The 21,761-nt window shown below is 39.4% G+C and overlaps 1 protein-coding gene across 2 annotated transcripts in view; it reads left to right on the forward strand.

Moving 5' to 3' along the window:
• Window positions 1-1,300, forward strand: part of LOC124002690 (MICAL-like protein 2) — a 37,468-nt gene extending 36,168 nt beyond the window's left edge. For both annotated transcript variants that reach the window (XM_046310340.1, XM_046310341.1), the window contains exon 16: window positions 998-1,300. In XM_046310340.1, the coding sequence (XP_046166296.1) occupies window positions 998-1,065 (68 nt within the window). In that variant the 3' untranslated portion in view covers window positions 1,066-1,300. The remainder of the gene's footprint in view (window positions 1-997) is intronic.
• The last annotated feature ends 20,461 nt before the right edge of the window (window positions 1,301-21,761 follow it).

A 21,761-nucleotide genomic window follows, 5' to 3' on the forward strand; every position in this document is an offset into this window, starting at 1 on the left:
GCCTGGTCTCTAACTGAGCCGATGAGTCTGATTGTGTAATAATGTCTGTGGTTAACGTAGCAGCTTCATTTGACCCTAAACTGACAGTCAGTCAGGAGTCCGTCCCATCTGTCATTCATCATGCTCTCTAACCCTCTGTATCTATGGATAACCTCTAACCCTCTGTATCTATGGAGAACCTCTGTATCTATGGAGAACCTCTAACCCTCTGTATCTATGGAGAACCTCCCTAACCCTCTGTATCTATGGAGAACCTCTCTAACCCTCTGTATCTATGGAGAACCTCTAACCCTCTGTATCTATGGAGAACCTCTCTAACCCTCTGTATCTATGGAGAACCTCTCTAACCCTCTGTATCTATGGAGAACCTCTCTAACCCTCTGTATCTATGGAGAACCTCTCTAACCCTCTGTATCTATGGAGAACCTCTCTAACCCTCTGTATCTATGGAGAACCTCCCTAACCCTCTGTATCTATGGAGAACCTCTCTAACCCTCTGTATCTATGGAGAACAGCTCTAACCCTCTATCTATGGTGAACCTCTCTAACCCTCTGTATCTATGGAGAACCTACCTCTCTCTCTACCACTTCTCTCTCATCCCATCCTCTCTCTCTCATCCCATCCTCTCTCTCATCCCATCCTCTCTCTCATCCCATCCTCTCTCTCTCATCCCATCCTCTCTCTCCCCCATCCTCTCTCTCTCTCCCCATCCTCTCTCTCTCTCCCCATCCTCTCTCTCTCTCTCATCCCTCCTCTCTCTCTCTCTCATCCCATCCTCTCTCTCTCTCTCATCCCATCCTCTCTCTCTCTCATCCCATCCTCTCTCTCTCTCTCATCCCATCCTCTCTCTCTCTCTCATCCCATCCTCTCTCTCTGGTTCTCTCTCTCTCTCTCTCCCTCTCTCTCTCTCTCTCTCTCTCTCTCTCTCTCTCTCTCTCTGTCTCTCTCTCTCTCTCATCCCATCCTCTCTCTCTCATCCCATCCTCTCTCTTTCAGACACAAAGAAAGAAAAGAAGAAGAAGTCTAGCTTTAAGTTTTTTGGTAGGAACAAGAAGGAGGGATGATCCCACAGGGAGGAACTCTGGGACACACTGTTACCCTCCTTGAGGTGTGGTTATCACTGTTACCCTGCTTGAGGTGTGGTTATCACTGTTACCCTCCTTGAGGTGTGGTTATCACTGTTACCCTCCTTGAGGTGTGGTTATCACTGTTACCCTCCTTGAGGTGTGGTTATCACTGTTACCCTCCTTGAGATGTGGTTATCACTGTTACCCTCCTTGAGGTGTGGTTATCACTGTTACCCTCGTGTGTGTGTGTGTGTTGTCACTGTTGTGTGCTGTGAGATGTGGTTATCACTGTTACCCTGCTTGAGATGTGGTTATCACTGTTACCCTGCTTGAGGTGTGGTTATCACTGTTACCCTCGTGTGTGTGTGTGTGTGTGTGTGTGTGTGTGTGTGTGTGTGTGTGTGTGTGTGTGTGTGGTTAGTTAATGTGGTTATCACTGTTTTGATAGTTGATGTGAAAAGTCTGTCAGGTCTCTGGTTCATGTCTATAATACCCTCCTGACATGAACCAGACCTGAAACCCAGTATAACACTACACCACACGGTGTCTGTCTGTAATGTGTCTATAATACCCTCCTGACATGAACCAGACCTGAAACCCAGTATAACACTACACCACACGTGTGTCTGTCTGTAATGTGTCTATAATACCCTCCTGACATGAACCAGACCTGAAACCCAGTATAACACTACACCACACGGTGTCTGTCTGTAATGTGTCTATAATACCCTCCTGACATGAACCATAGACCTGAAACCCAGTATAACACTACACCACACGGTGTCTGTCTGTAATGTGTCTATAATACCCTCCTGACATGAACCATAGACCTGAAACCCAGTATAACACTACACCACACGGTGTCTGTCTGTAATGTGTCTATAATACCCTCCTGACATGAACCAGACCTGAAACCCAGTATAACACTACACCACACGGTGTCTGTCTGTAATGTGTCTATAATACCCTCCTGACATGAACCAGACCTGAAACCCAGTATAACACTACACCACACGGTGTCTGTCTGTAATGTGTCTATAATACCCTCCTGACATGAACCATAGACCTGAAACCCAGTATAACACTACACCACACGGTGTCTGTCTGTAATGTGTCTATAATACCCTCCTGACATGAACCAGACCTGAAACCCAGTATAACACTACACCACACGGTGTCTGTCTGTAATGTGTCTATAATACCCTCCTGACATGAACCATAGACCTGAAACCCAGTATAACACTACACCACACGGTGTCTGTCTGTAATGTGTCTATAATACCCTCCTGACATGAACCATAGACCTGAAACCCAGTATAACACTACACCACACGGTGTCTGTCTGTAATGTGTCTATAATACCCTCCTGACATGAACCAGACCTGAAACCCAGTATAACACTACACCACACGGTGTCTGTCTGTAATGTGTCTATAATACCCTCCTGACATGAACCAGACCTGAAACCCAGTATAACACTACACCACACGGTGTCTGTCTGTAATGTGTCTATAATACCCTCCTGACATGAACCAGACCTGAAACCCAGTATAACACTACACCACACGGTGTCTGTCTGTAATGTGTCTATAATACCCTCCTGACATGAACCAGACCTGAAACCCAGTATAACACTACACCACACGGTGTCTGTCTGTAATGTGTCTATAATACCCTCCTGACATGAACCAGACCTGAAACCCAGTATAACACTACACCACACGGTGTCTGTCTGTAATGTGTCTATAATACCCTCCTGACATGAACCAGACCTGAAACCCAGTATAACACTACACCACACGGTGTCTGTCTGTAATGTGTCTATAATACCCTCCTGACATGAACCAGACCTGAAACCCAGTATAACACTACACCACACGGTGTCTGTCTGTAATGTGTCTATAATACCCTCCTGACATGAACCAGACCTGAAACCCAGTATAACACTACACCACACGGTGTCTGTCTGTAATGTGTCTATAATACCCTCCTGACATGAACCATAGACCTGAAACCCAGTATAACACTACACCACACGGTGTCTGTCTGTAATGTGTCTATAATACCCTCCTGACATGAACCATAGACCTGAAACCCAGTATAACACTACACCACACGGTGTCTGTCTGTAATGTGTCTATAATACCCTCCTGACATGAACCATAGACCTGAAACCCAGTATAACACTACACCACACGGTGTCTGTCTGTAATGTGTCTATAATACCCTCCTGACATGAACCATAGACCTGAAACCCAGTATAACACTACACCACACGGTGTCTGTCTGTAATGTGTCTATAATACCCTCCTGACATGAACCATAGACCTGAAACCCAGTATAACACTACACCACACGGTGTCTGTCTGTAATGTGTCTATAATACCCTCCTGACATGAACCAGACCTGAAACCCAGTATAACACTACACCACACGGTGTCTGTCTGTAATGTGTCTATAATACCCTCCTGACATGAACCAGACCTGAAACCCAGTATAACACTACACCACACGGTGTCTGTCTGTAATGTGTCTATAATACCCTCCTGACATGAACCAGACCTGAAACCCAGTATAACACTACACCACACGGTGTCTGTCTGTAATGTGTCTATAATACCCTCCTGACATGAACCAGACCTGAAACCCAGTATAACACTACACCACACGGTGTCTGTCTGTAATGTGTCTATAATACCCTCCTGACATGAACCAGACCTGAAACCCAGTATAACACTACACCACACGGTGTCTGTCTGTAATGTGTCTATAATACCCTCCTGACATGAACCAGACCTGAAACCCAGTATAACACTACACCACACGGTGTCTGTCTGTAATGTGTCTATAATACCCTCCTGACATGAACCAGACCTGAAACCCAGTATAACACTACACCACACGGTGTCTGTCTGTAATGTGTCTATAATACCCTCCTGACATGAACCAGACCTGAAACCCAGTATAACACTACACCACACGGTGTCTGTCTGTAATGTGTCTATAATACCCTCCTGACATGAACCATAGACCTGAAACCCAGATATAACACTACACCACACGGTGTCTGTCTGTAATGTGTCTATAATACCCTCCTGACATGAACCATAGACCTGAAACCCAGTATAACACTACACCACACGGTGTCTGTCTGTAATGTGTCTATAATACCCTCCTGACATGAACCAGACCTGAAACCCAGTATAACACTACACCACACGGTGTCTGTCTGTAATGTGTCTATAATACCCTCCTGACATGAACCAGACCTGAAACCCAGTATAACACTACACCACACGGTGTCTGTCTGTAATGTGTCTATAATACCCTCCTGACATGAACCAGACCTGAAACCCAGTATAACACTACACCACACGGTGTCTGTCTGTAATGTGTCTATAATACCCTCCTGACATGAACCAGACCTGAAACCCAGTATAACACTACACCACACGGTGTCTGTCTGTAATGTGTCTATAATACCCTCCTGACATGAACCATAGACCTGAAACCCAGTATAACACTACACCACACGGTGTCTGTCTGTAATGTGTCTATAATACCCTCCTGACATGAACCATAGACCTGAAACCCAGTATAACACTACACCACACGGTGTCTGTCTGTAATGTGTCTATAATACCCTCCTGACATGAACCAGACCTGAAACCCAGTATAACACTACACCACACGGTGTCTGTCTGTAATGTGTCTATAATACCCTCCTGACATGAACCAGACCTGAAACCCAGTATAACACTACACCACACGGTGTCTGTCTGTAATGTGTCTATAATACCCTCCTGACATGAACCAGACCTGAAACCCAGTATAACACTACACCACACGGTGTCTGTCTGTAATGTGTCTATAATACCCTCCTGACATGAACCATAGACCTGAAACCCAGTATAACACTACACCACACGGTGTCTGTCTGTAATGTGTCTATAATACCCTCCTGACATGAACCAGACCTGAAACCCAGTATAACACTACACCACACGGTGTCTGTCTGTAATGTGTCTATAATACCCTCCTGACATGAACCATAGACCTGAAACCCAGTATAACACTACACCACACGGTGTCTGTCTGTAATGTGTCTATAATACCCTCCTGACATGAACCATAGACCTGAAACCCAGTATAACACTACACCACACGGTGTCTGTCTGTAATGTGTCTATAATACCCTCCTGACATGAACCAGACCTGAAACCCAGTATAACACTACACCACACGGTGTCTGTCTGTAATGTGTCTATAATACCCTCCTGACATGAACCAGACCTGAAACCCAGTATAACACTACACCACACGGTGTCTGTCTGTAATGTGTCTATAATACCCTCCTGACATGAACCATAGACCTGAAACCCAGTATAACACTACACCACACGGTGTCTGTCTGTAATGTGTCTATAATACCCTCCTGACATGAACCAGACCTGAAACCCAGTATAACACTACACCACACGGTGTCTGTCTGTAATGTGTCTATAATACCCTCCTGACATGAACCAGACCTGAAAGTATAACACTACACCACACGGTGTCTGTCTGTAATGTGTCTATAATACCCTCCTGACATGAACCAGACCTGAAACCCAGTATAACACTACACCACACGGTGTCTGTCTGTAATGTGTCTATAATACCCTCCTGACATGAACCATAGACCTGAAACCCAGTATAACACTACACCACACGGTGTCTGTCTGTAATGTGTCTATAATACCCTCCTGACATGAACCAGACCTGAAACCCAGTATAACACTACACCACACGGTGTCTGTCTGTAATGTGTCTATAATACCCTCCTGACATGAACCATAGACCTGAAACCCAGTATAACACTACACCACACGGTGTCTGTCTGTAATGTGTCTATAATACCCTCCTGACATGAACCATAGACCTGAAACCCAGTATAACACTACACCACACGGTGTCTGTCTGTAATGTGTCTATAATACCCTCCTGACATGAACCATAGACCTGAAACCCAGTATAACACTACACCACACGGTGTCTGTCTGTAATGTGTCTATAATACCCTCCTGACATGAACCATAGACCTGAAACCCAGTATAACACTACACCACACGGTGTCTGTCTGTAATGTGTCTATAATACCCTCCTGACATGAACCATAGACCTGAAACCCAGTATGACACTACACCACACGGTGTCTGTCTGTAATGTGTCTATAATACCCTCCTGACATGAACCAGACCTGAAACCCAGTATGACACTACACCACACGGTGTCTGTCTGTAATGTGTCTATAATACCCTCCTGACATGAACCAGACCTGAAACCCAGTATAACACTACACCACACGGTGTCTGTCTGTAATGTGTCTATAATACCCTCCTGACATGAACCATAGACCTGAAACCCAGTATAACACTACACCACACGGTGTCTGTCTGTAATGTGTCTATAATACCCTCCTGACATGAACCAGACCTGAAACCCAGTATAACACTACACCACACGGTGTCTGTCTGTAATGTGTCTATAATACCCTCCTGACATGAACCATAGACCTGAAACCCAGTATAACACTACACCACACGGTGTCTGTCTGTAATGTGTCTATAATACCCTCCTGACATGAACCAGACCTGAAACCCAGTATAACACTACACCACACGGTGTCTGTCTGTAATGTGTCTATAATACCCTCCTGACATGAACCAGACCTGAAACCCAGTATAACACTACACCACACGGTGTCTGTCTGTAATGTGTCTATAATACCCTCCTGACATGAACCATAGACCTGAAACCCAGTATAACACTACACCACACGGTGTCTGTCTGTAATGTGTCTATAATACCCTCCTGACATGAACCATAGACCTGAAACCCAGTATGACACTACACCACACGGTGTCTGTCTGTAATGTGTCTATAATACCCTCCTGACATGAACCAGACCTGAAACCCAGTATAACACTACACCACACGGTGTCTGTCTGTAATGTGTCTATAATACCCTCCTGACATGAACCAGACCTGAAACCCAGTATAACACTACACCACACGGTGTCTGTCTGTAATGTGTCTATAATACCCTCCTGACATGAACCATAGACCTGAAACCCAGTATGACACTACACCACACGGTGTCTGTCTGTAATGTGTCTATAATACCCTCCTGACATGAACCAGACCTGAAACCCAGTATAACACTACACCACACGGTGTCTGTCTGTAATGTGTCTATAATACCCTCCTGACATGAACCATAGACCTGAAACCCAGTATAACACTACACCACACGGTGTCTGTCTGTAATGTGTCTATAATACCCTCCTGACATGAACCATAGACCTGAAACCCAGTATAACACTACACCACACGGTGTCTGTCTGTAATGTGTCTATAATACCCTCCTGACATGAACCAGACCTGAAACCCAGTATAACACTACACCACACGGTGTCTGTCTGTAATGTGTCTATAATACCCTCCTGACATGAACCAGACCTGAAACCCAGTATAACACTACACCACACGGTGTCTGTCTGTCATGAACCAGACCTAACACTACACCACTACGGTGTCTGTCTGTGTCTATAATACCCTCCTGACATGAACCAGACCTGAAACCCAGTATAACACTACACCACACTGTCTGTCTGTAATGTAATGTAATGACATCACTCAACCTGTCTGTCTGTAATGTAATGTAATGACATCACTCAACTGTCTGTCTGTAATGTAATGACATCACTCAACCTGTCTGTCTGTAATGTAATGTAATGACATCACTCAACTGTCTGTCTGTAATGTAATGACATCACTCAACCTGTCTGTCTGTAATGTAATGTAATGACATCACTCAACTGTCTGTCTGTAATGTAATGACATCACTCAACCGTCTGTCTGTAATGTAATGACATCACTCAACCGTGTGCCCTTTGCCCTCTGCTGTTTAAGTCACCCGTGTGCCCGTTGCCCTCTGCTGTTTTTAAGTCACCCGTGTGCCCTTTGCCATTTACATTTACATTTACATTTGTCTGCTCTTATTTACAAAAGTCAATCCCTTATGACATCCAGTGGGACAGTCACTTAACAATAGTGCCCTTTGCCCTCTGCAGTTTTAAAGTCACCCGTGTTTACAAGCTTGATCAAAGTTGATGTGTATAAATGCTGGCCCTTCAGCCAAAGGGTTTTTATTCCTTATAAGAGACTCGCTTTTACCATTTAACATCCTGCTATAATGATCAGTGGTTGACTTAGTGACATCACATCCTGTTATAATGATCAGCGCGGTGCCTTAGTGACATCACATCCTGTTATAATGATCAGTGGTTGACTTAGTGACATCACATTCTGTTATAATGATTAGTGGTGCCTTAGTGACATCACATTCTGTTATAATGATCAGTGGTGCCTTAGTGACATCACATTCTGTTATAATGATCAGTGGTGCCTTAGTGACATCACATCCTGTTATAATGATCAGCGCGGTGCCTTCGTGACATCACATTCTGTTATAATGATCAGCGCGGTGCCTTCGTGACATCACATTCTGTTATAATGATCAGCGCGGTGCCTTCGTGACATCACATTCTGTTATAATGATCAGTGCGGTGCCTTAGTGACATCACATTCTGTTATAATGATCAGTGCGGTGCCTTAGTGACATCACATTCTGTTATAATGATCAGTGGTTGACTTAGTGACATCACATTCTGTTATAATGATTAGCGGTGCCTTAGTGACATCACATTCTGTTATAATGATCAGTGCGGTGCCTTAGTGACATCACATTCTGTTATAATGATCAGCGCGGTGCCTTAGTGACATCACATTCTGTTATAATGATCAGTGCGGTGCCTTCGTGACATCACATTCTGTTATAATGATCAGTGCGGTGCCTTAGTGACATCACATTCTGTTATAATGATCAGTGCGGTGCCTTAGTGACATCACATTCTGTTATAATGATCAGTGGTTGACTTAGTGACATCACATTCTGTTATAATGATCAGCGCGGTGCCTTAGTGACATCACATTCTGTTATAATGATCAGTGCGGTGCCTTAGTGACATCACATTCTGTTATAATGATCAGCGCGGTGCCTTAGTGACATCACATTCTGTTATAATGATCAGCGCGGTGCCTTAGTGACATCACATTCTGTTATAATGATCAGCGCGGTGCCTTCGTGACATCACATTCTGTTATAATGATCAGCGCGGTGCCTTAGTGACATCACATTCTGTTATAATGATCAGCGCGGTGCCTTAGTGACATCACATTCTGTTATAATGATCAGCGCGGTGCCTTAGTGACATCACATTCTGTTATAATGATCAGCGCGGTGCCTTAGTGACATCACATTCTGTTATAATGATCAGCGTGGTGCCTTAGTGACATCACATTCTGTTATAATGATCAGTGCGGTGCCTTCGTGACATCACATTCTGTTATAATGATCAGTGCGGTGCCTTAGTGACATCACATGGTCCTGTGTAGCTCAGTTGGTAGAGCATGGCGCTTGTAACGCCAGGGTAGTGGGTTCGATCCCCGGGACCACCCATACGTAGAATGTATGCACACATGACTGTAAGTCGCTTTGGATAAAAGCGTCTGCTAAATGGCATATATTATTATTATATTATATATATATTATATTATTATTATATTATTATATTATTATTATATTATTATTATTATTACATTCTGTTATAATGATCAGCGCGGTGCCTTAGTGACATCACATTGTGTTATAATGATCAGTGGTTGACTTAGTGACATCACATTCTGTTATAATGATCAGCGTGGTGCCTTAGTGACATCACATTCTGTTATAATGATCAGCGCGGTGCCTTAGTGACATCACATTCTGTTATAATGATCAGCGCGGTGCCTTAGTGACATCACATTCTGTTATAATGATCAGCGCGGTGCCTTAGTGACATCACATTCTGTTATAATGATCAGCGCGGTGCCTTAGTGACATCACAGTCTGCTATAATGATCAGTGGTGCCTTAGTGACATCACATCCTGCTATAATGATCAGCGCGGTGCCTTAGTGACATCACATTCTGTTATAATGATCAGCGCGGTGCCTTAGTGACATCACAGTCTGCTATAATGATCAGTGGTGCCTTAGTGACATCACATTCTGTTATAATGATCAGCCGGTGCCTTAGTGACATCACATTCTGTTATAATGATCAGTGCGGTGCCTTAGTGACATCACATCCTGTTATAATGATCAGCGTGGTGCCTTAGTGACATCACATTCTGTTATAATGATCACATTCTGTTATAATGATCAGCGTGGTGCCTTAGTGACATCACATCCTGTTATAATGATCAGCGCGGTGCCTTAGTGACATCACATTCTGTTATAATGATCAGTGCGGTGCCTTAGTGACATCACATTCTGTTATAATGATCAGCGTGGTGCCTTAGTGACATCACATTCTGTTATAATGATCAGGCGGTGCCTTAGTGACGAAATCACATTCTGTTATAATGATCAGTGGTGCCTTAGTGACATCACATTCTGTTATAATGATCACATTCTGTTATAATGATCAGCGTGGTGCCTTAGTGACATCACATTCTGTTATAATGATCGCGGTGCCTTAGTGACATCACATTCTGTTATAATGATCAGCGCGGTGCCTTAGTGACATCACATCCTGTTATAATGATCAGCGTGGTGGAAAACAGAAATGTGGCCAGTTTTTGTCTTGTGGAGAAACCAGGAAATGGATGATTTGACCAGGAAATGAATGATTTGACCAGGAAATGAATGTCCTGAATAATTTGATCCATATTGGATCTGCGTGAATGTGCTATTCAAAATGGTCTAACCTGAATATACTGTCATGTGAGGGGCAATTTGTTTTCCTAATGAGTCTCCCTGAATATTTTAATAAATTACAATGAACTGTTTTTCTGAATTTTCCTGGGTCTGCGTCTGTGTTGAGACATTTTATGAATCTGTATGTGTTGTGGTTTTATCAGAATGGAGAGTTGTCTTTCTAACTTCTCCTGTGTTGAAGGAGTCTGTAATAACTGTCCAGTGTAACAGTCTGTGTTCCCATGAGTCTCACTGAAAAGTCCTGTAACTGCTCCTGTGTTCCCATGAGTCTCCCTGAATATACTGTCCTGTGTAACTGCTCCTGTGTTCCCATGAGTCTCCCTGAATATACTGTCCTGTGTAACTGCTCCTGTGTTCCCATGAGTCTCCCTGTATATACTGTCCTGTGTAACTGCTCCTGTGTTCCCATGAGTCTCCCTGAATATACTGTCCTGTGTCTCTGCTGTTTATTCCTCATATCTCCTTTTTTTTCTTCAATAAATTCAATAATGATGGAAAATGTACATTTTGTCCTGGTTTTTATATATTGTTCCTCACTATATATATATATATATATATATGTGTGTGTGTGTGTGTGTGTGTGTGTGTGTGTGTGTACGTACAGTTGAATTTTGACGTTTACATACACTTATGTTGGAGTTATTAAAACTCATTTTTCAACCACTCCACACATTTCTTGTTAACAAACTATAGTTTTGGCAAGACGGTTAGGACATCTACTTTGGGCATGACACAAGTCATTTTTCCAACAATTGTTTACAGGCAGATTATTTCACTTATAATTCACTGATTCACAATTCCAGTGGGTCAGACGTTTACATACACTAAGTTGACTGTGCCTTTAAACAGCTTGGAAAATTCCAGAAAATGATGTCATGGCTTTAGAAGCTTCTGATAGGCTAATTGACATCATTTGAGTCAATTGGAGGTTTACCTGTGGATGTATTTCAAGGCCTATCTTCAAACTCAGTGCCTCTTTGCTTGGCATCATGGGAAAATCAAGCGAAATCAACCAAGAACTAAGGGAAAAAAAATAATTGTAGATTCCTTATAAGAGACTCTCTTTTACCATTTAACATTCTGTTAATTTTTCAGTTTTTGATTTGTTAAAAAAGTTTGAAATATACAATAAATGTCGTTCCACTTCATGATTGTGTCCCACTTGTTGGTGATTATTCACAAAAATATACAGTTTTATATTTTACATTTTACATTTAAGTCATTTAGCAGACGCTCTTATCCAGAGCGACTTACAAATTGGTGCATTCACCTTATATCTTTATGTTTGATGCCTGAAATGTGGCAAAAGGTCGCAAAGTTCAAGGGGGCCGAATACTTTCGCAAGGCACTGTGTGTGTGTGTGTGTGTGTATGTATGTGTGTGTGTATGTATGTATGTATGTATGTATGTATGTATGTATGTATGTATGTATGTATGTATGTATGTATGTATGTATGTATGTATGTATGTATGTATGTATGTATGTATGGTGTGTGTATGTGCACTTGTGTGACACAGTAACCTGTATGGTGATGATTGAGTGTAAAAGAGACTATGTGTACCAGCTGTGGCCACCAGATGGTGACACTCACCAGCTCTCACCAGCTCTGTCTCTTCCCTCCTCACCAGCTGTGTGTGTCACCAGCTCTGTGTGTTCCTACTCACCAGCTCTGTCCCTACTCACCAGCTCTGTCTCTTCCCTACTCACCAGCTCTCACCAGCTCTGTCTCTTCCCTCCTGCCACCAGATGCGTGCACTCACCAGCTCTCACCAGCTCTGTCGTGCTGCGGCCACCAGATGGTGTGTGCGTGCGTGCACCAGCTGTATGTGTGTGTGCTCTCACCAGCTCTGTGTGTGCTCTCACCCTCTGTCTCTTCTCACCAGCTGTGTGTCTCTTCCCTACTCCCGGCTCTGTATGGTATGCACTGTACCATGTGTCACCAGCTCTGTCTCTTCCCTATCACCAGCTCTCACCAGCTCTGTCTCTTCCTATGTATGTAGCTCTCACCAGCTCTGTCTCTTCCCTCCTACCAGCTCTGTCTCTATCCCTACTCACCAGCTCTGTGTATGTCCCTCCTGCACCAGATGGTGGTATGTATCACCAGCTCTGTATCTCTTATGTATCCTACGGCCATGCACTCACCAGCTCTGTATCTTCCCTACTCATGTATGTATCACCAGCTCTGTCTCTTGTATGTATGTATGTATGTATGTATCTGTCCTATGGTGTCACCAGCTCTGTCTCTTCCTCCTGTGCCACCAGATGGTGGCACTCATGTATGTCCGGCCACCAGATGGTGGCACTCACCAGCTCTGTCTCTTCCTCCTGCCACCAGATGGTGTATCATCATGCTCTGTCTCTTCCTGTATGTATGTATGTATGTCTGTCTCTTCCTCCTACCATGTATGTATGCATCCCTATGCATGTATGTATGTATGTATGTATGTATGTATGTCTGTATGTTCCCTCCTGCCACCAGATGGTATGTGCACTGTACCATGCTGTATGTCTCTTCCCTCCTCCGGTACCAGATGTGTGTACTCACCACTCACCAGCTCTGTATGTTCCCTCCTATGCCACCAGATGGTATGTATGTACCAGCTCTGTCTCTTATCCTGCCACCAGATGGTGACATCACCAGCTCACCATGTATGTATCTTCCCTCCTCCGGCCACCAGATGGTGTATGTACCATGTCACCAGCTCTGTCTCTTGTGTGTGTCACCAGCTGTCACCAGCTGTGTGTGTTGTCCTGTGTGCCACCAGATGGTGACACTCATGTAGTCTACCAGCTCTGTCTCTTCCCTCCTCCTGGCCACCAGATGGTGACACTGTATGTATCACCAGCTCTGTCTCTTCCCTCCTACCAGATGGTGTGTATGTACCAGCGTGTGTCATCTACCCTGTATGTACCATAATATGGTATGTATGTATGTATGTCTGTATGTCACTTATAACTCATTTATCTAATTTATATGTATGTATGTATGTATGTATGTCATTTGTGTGTGTGTGTCATTTATGTATGTATGCATGTCATGTGTATGTCATGCGTGTATATACCAGTATGTAATGTATGTATGTATCTATGTATGTATGTATGTATGATGTGTGTATAACTGTATGTATGTATTTATACCAGTATGTTATAATGTATTTGTATGTATGTGTGATGGTATGTGTCATTTATAACTGTCATTTATGTCTGTATTTATACCTGTGTTTATACCAGTCATTTATACCAGTATTTATACCAGTATGTATGTATGTATGCCATTTGTATGTATTTATGTATGTATGTATGTCATTTATGTATTTATGTCTGCATTTATACCTGTCATTTATACCAGTCATTTATGACATTTATGTATGTCATTTATATGTGTTTATACCTGTCATTTATGTGTCATTTATGTCATTTATAATGCATTTGTACCAGTCATTTATCATTTATGTCATTTATGTATGTCATTTATACTGTATTTATGTATGTATTTATATGTGTGTGTTGTGTGTGTGTATACCTGTCATTTATATGTATTTATACCAGTATGTATGTCATTTATGTATGTATATATGTATGTGTAATGTGTCATTTATACCAGTCATTTATGTGTTGTGTGTGTCATTTATGTGTATTTATGTATGTCATTATGTATGTAGTCATTTGTATGTCATTTATGTACTATTTATGTATTTGTAACTGTATTTATGTATGTCATTTATACCAGTCATTGTGTGTGTGTTGTGTGTGTCATTGTATAACTGTATGTATGTCATTTATACTGTCATTTATACCAGTCATTTATAACTGTCATTTATACCAGTCATTTATGTGTGTTTATACCAGTCATTTATAACTGTCATTTATGTGTGTAATTTATAACTGTGTTGTGTGTCATTTGTGTGTCATTTATGTGTGTCATTTATATGTATTTATGTCATGTATACCAGTCATTTATAATGCATTTATATGCATTTATATGCATGTATGCATGTATGTATGTATGTATGTGTCATTTATGTGTGTGTGTGTGTGTCATTTATGTGTGTCATTTGTGCATGTGTGCATGTGTATATGTATGTATGCATTTATATGTATTTATACGTGTATTTATGTCATTTATGTGTGTCATTTATGTGTGTCATTTATAACTGTCATTTATGTGCATGTGTGCATTTATATGTATGTATGTATGTATATTTATATGTCATGTATTATGTATGTCATTTATATGTATTTGTATGTCATTTATGTATGTATGTATGTATGTATGTATTTATGTGTGTCATTTATGTGTGTCATTTATGTGTGTCATTTATACCAGTCATTTATAACTGTCATTTATGTGTGTGTCATTTATGTGTGTCATTTATACCAGTCATTTATGTGTGTCATTTATATGTATGTATGTATGTATGTAGTATTTATATGTATGTATTATGTATGTATGTCATTTATAACTTGTCATTTGACAGTCATTTAACCTGATGATTGAGTGTAAAAGATTTACTACAGTACCAGCTCTCCACCAGATGGTGACACTCACCAGCTATCACCAGCTCTGTCTCTTCCCTCCTCATTTATACCAGATGGTAGCACTCACCAGCTTCACCAGCTCTGTCTCTTCCCTCCTCCGGCCACCAGATGGTGACATTTCACCAGCTCTCACCAGCTCTGTCTCTTTCCTCACCAGCATTTCACCAGCTCTTTCTCTTCCCTCCTCACCAGCTTTCACCAGCTCTGTATCTTCCCTCCTCACCAGCTCTCACCAGCTCTTTCTTCCCTCCTCCGGCCACCAGATGGTGTCATTTATACCAGCTCTGTCTCTTCCCTCCTCCGGCCACCAGATTATGACACATTCACCAGCTCTTTCTCTTCCCTCCTCCGGCCACCAGATTGACACTCACCAGCTTTATCTGTCTTTATCCTCCGGCCACCAGATGGTGACACTCACCAGTCATTTCACCAGCTCTGTCTTTCCCTCCTCCGGCCAGTCAGATGGTGACACTCACCAGCATTTCACCAGCTCTGTCTCTTCCCTCCTCCGGCCACCTGATGGTGACACTCACCAGCTCTCACCAGCTCTGTCTCTTCCCTCCTCCGGCCACCAGATGGTGACACTCACCAGCTCTCACCAGCTCTATCTCTTCCTTCCCCCGGCCACCAGATTTACTCACCAGCATTCACCAGCTCTGTCTCTTCCCTCCTCCGGCCACCAGATGGTGACACTCACCATTTCTCACCAGCTCTGTCTCTTCCCTCCTTTATACCAGATGGTGACACTCACCAGCTTCACCAGCTCTGTCTCTTTATACCAGATTTATACCAGCTCTGTCTCTTCCTTTATACTTCATGTGTTGTCATCTACCGAGAGGCATTGATACTCTGACACTATTTAGGAGGCTGCATCACAATAATTTCTCACAACTTGTCAAATGGTAATGAATTAGATTCATTATAACGTCATCTTATACCAGTCACTTATAACTGTCATTTATAACTAATTTATAACTGTCATTTATACCAGTCATTTATACCAGTCATTTATACCTGTCATTTATACCAGTCATTTATACCAGTCATTTATACCAGTCATTTATAACTGTCATTTATACCAGTTATTTATACCAGTCATTTATACCAGTCATTTATACCTGTCATTTATACCTGTCATTTATACCAGTCATTTATACTAGTCATTTATACCTGTCATTTATACCAGTCATTTATACTAGACATTTATACCTGTCATTTATACCAGTCATTTATACTAGACATTTATAACTGTCATTTATAACTGTCATTTATACCTGTCATTTATACCTGTCATTTATACCAGTCATTTATAACTGTCATTTATACCAGTCATTTATAACTTATTTATACCAGTCATTTATAACTGTCATTTATAACTGTAATTTATAACTGTCATTTATACCAGTCATTTATAACTGTCATTTATACCAGTCATTTATACCAGTCATTTATAACTCATTTATACCAGTCATTTATAACTCATTTATACCAGTCATTTATAACTCATTTATACCAGTCATTTATACCAGTCATTTATACCAGTCATTTATAACTCATTTATACCAGTCATTTATAACTCATTTATACCAGTCATTTATACTAGTCATTTATAACTGTCATTTATAACTGTCATTTATAACTGTCATTTATAACTGTCATTTATAACTGTCATTTATACCAGTCATTTATACCTGTCATTTATACCAGTCATTTATAACTGTCATTTATAACTGTCATTTATACCAGTCATTTATACCTGTCATTTATACCTGTCATTTATACCAGTCATTTATAACTGTCATTTATACCAGTCATTTATAACTGTCATTTATACCTGTCATTTATACCAGTCATTTATACCAGTCATTTATAACTGTCATTTATACCAGTCATTTATAACTGTCATTTGTAACTAATTTATAACTGTCATTTATACCAGTCATTTATACCTGTCATTTATAGCAGTCATTTATACCTGTCATTTATACCAGTCATTTATACCAGTCATTTATACCAGTCATTTATACCTGTCATTTATAACTGTCATTTATAACTGTCATTTATAACTGTCATTTATACCAGTCATTTATAACAGTCATTTATAACTGTCATTTATACCTGTCATTTATACCAGTCATTTATACCAGTCATTTATAACTGTCATTTATACCAGTCATTTATAACTGTCATTTATACCAGTCATTTATAACCTATTTATAGCAGTCATTTATACCAGTCATTTATACCAGTCATTTATACCAGTCATTTATAACTGTCATTTATAACTGTCATTTATACCAGTCATTTATAACTGATATTTATACCTGTCATTTTATGTCATTTATACAGTCATTTATACCTGTCATTTATACCAGTCATTTATAACTGTCATTTATACCAGTCATTTATAACTGTCATTTATACCAGTCATTTATACCAGTCATTTATACCAGTCATTTATAACTAATTTATAACTGTCATTTATAACTGTCATATATAACTGTCATTTATAACGGTCATTTATAACTGTCATTTATAACTGTCATTTATACCTGTCATTTATACCTGTCATTTATAACTGTCATTTATAAGTCATTTATAACTGTCATTTATACCAGTCATTTATACCAGTCATTTACAACGGTCATTTATAACTGTCATATATATATCTGTCATTTATACCTGTCATTTACACCAGTCATTTATAACTATCATTTATACCAGTCATTTATACCAGTCATTTTTAACTGTCATTTATACCAGTCATTTTTAACTGTCATTTGTATCTAATTTATAACTGTCATTTATACCAGTCATTTATACCTGTCATTTATACCAGTCATTTATACCTGTCATTTATACCAGTCATTTATACCAGTCATTTATACCAGTCATTTATACCAGTCATTTATACCTGTCATTTATAACTCATTTATAACTGTCATTTATAACTGTCATCTATAACTGTCATTTACAACGGTCATTTATAACTGTCATATATATCTGTCATTTATACCTGTCATTTATACCTGTCATTTATAACTCATTTATAACTGTGATTTATACCTGTCATTTATACCAGTCATTTATAACTGTCATCTATAACTGTCATTTACAATGGTCATTTATAACTGTCATATATATCTGTCATTTATACATGTCATTTACACCAGTCATTTATAACTATCATTTATACCAGTCATTTATACCAGTCATTTATAACTGTCATTTATACCAGTGATTTATAACTGTCATTTATACCAGTCATTTATAGCTGTCATTTATAATAATATATAATATAATAATATATATTATTATTTATAACTGTCATTTATACCAGTCATTTATACCAGTCATTTATACCTGTCATTTGTAACTGTCATTTGTAACTGTCATTTATACCAGTCATTTATACCAGTCATTTATAACTGTCATTTATACCAGTCATTTATACCAGTCATTTATAACTAATTTATAACTGTCAGTTATACCAGTCATTTATACCTGTCATTTATAACTCATTTATAACTCATTTATAACTGATTTATACCTGTCATTTGTAACTGTCATTTATACCAGTCATTTATACCAGTCATTTATACCAGTCATTTATAACTGTCATTTATACCAGTCATTTATAACTGTCATTTATACCATCAGTCATTTATAACTGTCATTTATACCAGTCATTTATACCAGTCATTTATACCAGTCATTTATACCTGTCATTTTACCAGTCATTTATACCAGCCATTTATAACTGTCATTTATAACTGTCATTTATACCAGCCATTTATAACTGTCATTTATAACTGTCATTTATACCTGTCATTTATAACTGTCATTTATACCGGTCATTTATACCTGTCATTTATACCTGTCATTTGTACCAGTCATTTATACCTGTCATTTATACCAGTCATTTGTGACTGTCATTCATAACTGTCATTTATACCAGTCATTTATACCTGTCATTTATACCAGTAGTTTATACCAGTCATTTATAACTGTCATTTATACCTGTCATTTATAACCGTCATTTATACCTGTCATTTATAACCGTCATTTATAACTGTCATTTAAACCTGTCATTTAATCCAGTCATTTAATCCAGTCATTTGTAACTGTCATTTATAACTGTCATTTATACCTGTCATTTGTAACTGTCATTTATAACTGTCATTTAAACCTGTCATTTAATCCAGTCATTTATACCAGTAATTTGGAACTGTCATTTATAACTGTCATTTATACCTGTCATTTAATCATTTATAACAGTCATTTATAACTGTCATCCAGTCATTTGTAACCAGTCATTTATACCTGTCATTTATAACTGTCATTTATAACTGTCATTTATACCAGTCATTTATACCAGTCATTTATACCTGTCATTTATACCTGTCATTTATACCAGTAATTTATACCAGTCATTTATACAAGTCATTTATAACTGTCATTTATACCAGTCATTTATACCAGTCATTTATACCTGTCATTTATACCTGTCATTTATACCAGTAATTTATACCAGTCATTTATACCAGTTATTTATAACTGTCATTTATACCAGTCATTTATACCAGTAATTTATACCTGTCATTTATACCTGTCATTTATACCTGTCATTTATACCTGTCATTTATACCAGTCATTTATACCAGTTATTTATAACTGTCATTTATACCAGTCATTTATACCAGTAATTTATACCTGTCATTTATACCTGTCATTTATACCTGTCATTTATACCTGTCATTTGTAACTGTCATTTGTACCAGTCACTTATAACTGTCATTTATACCTGTCATTTATACCTGTCATTTATACCAGTCATTTATACCTGTCATTTATACCTGTCATTTGTAACTGTCATTTGTACCAGTCATTTATAACTGTCATTTATACCTGTCATTTATACCTGTCATTTATAACTGTCATTTGTACCAGTCATTTATAACTGTTATTTGTAACTGTCATTTGTAACTGTCATTTGTAACTGTCATTTATAACTGTCATTTATACCTGTCATTTATATCAGTCATTTATACCTGTCATTTACACCAGTCATTTATACCTGTCATTTATACATGTCATTTGTAACTGTCATTTATACCAGTCATTGTAACTGTCATTCATAACTGTCATTTATACCAGTCATTTATACCTGTCATTTATAACTGTCATTTATACCAGTCATTTATACCTGTCATTTATAACTGTCATTTATACCATTTGTCATTTATAACTGTCATTTATAACCTGTCTGTCATTTATAACTGTCATTTAATCCAGTCATTTGAACTGTCATTTATAACTGTCATTTATACCTGTCATTTATAACTGTCATTTATACCCGTCATTTATACCTGTCATTTATAACTGTCATTTATAACGGTCATTTATAACTGTCATTATACCTGTCATTTATAACTGTCATTTATAACTGTCATTTATAACTGTCATTTATACCTGTCATTTATAACTGTCATTTATACCAGTCATTCATACCTGTCATTTATACCTGTCATTTATACCTGTCATTTATAACTGTCCTTTTCTTTCAAATCAGTGAAGGGAAGTTAACAAGTGCACCATTTGGAAGGAAAGAGCGATAATTGGTTCATAGCTCGTATCATAGTGTCACAACACATGAATGGCAATTACAGAACGGTGGTGTTTTGAGTTAATTGAGGCGTGTGTCCTTTGACCCTTCTGCAGTGAAGGACTGAACTAGTGTCAGAGTGTGTCGCCTACCAAACAAACAGGTTCCGTCCCAATTATCTCTCTTTCCTCCCAGAAGTGTGCACTTGTTCACGACCCCTTCACCGATTTGAAAGAAAATGACTGGTATAAGAAATATGGAAGAAACTCCCAGTAAGCCTGTGTCTCCACCAATCCAAAACATTTTTTTTGTTTGTTTTGATTTGTGGGAAGTAGTGAATGAGTGTACACTTCAGGAGGAAAGAGAGATCATTGGGACGTTCCCAGAGAGAAAGTCTGCAAAACAGACTGGGGAATAATAGATTAGAATTACTGATATCAGATGAAGATATATAGTAAACGTTGTGAACCGCTACGTTCACAGAAACCAACAGGATATATAGTAAACGTTGTGAACCGCTACGTTCACAGAAACCAACAGGATATATAGTAAACATTGTGAACCGCTACGTTCACAGAAACCAACAGGATATATAGTAAACATTGTGAACCTCTACGTTCACAGAAACCAACAGGATATGTAGTAAACATTGTGAACCTCGTTCACAGAAACCAACAGGATATAT

Source organism: Oncorhynchus gorbuscha, linkage group LG18 (assembly GCF_021184085.1).
Source record: "Oncorhynchus gorbuscha isolate QuinsamMale2020 ecotype Even-year linkage group LG18, OgorEven_v1.0, whole genome shotgun sequence".
NCBI classification, from domain to species: Eukaryota; Metazoa; Chordata; class Actinopteri; order Salmoniformes; family Salmonidae; genus Oncorhynchus; species Oncorhynchus gorbuscha.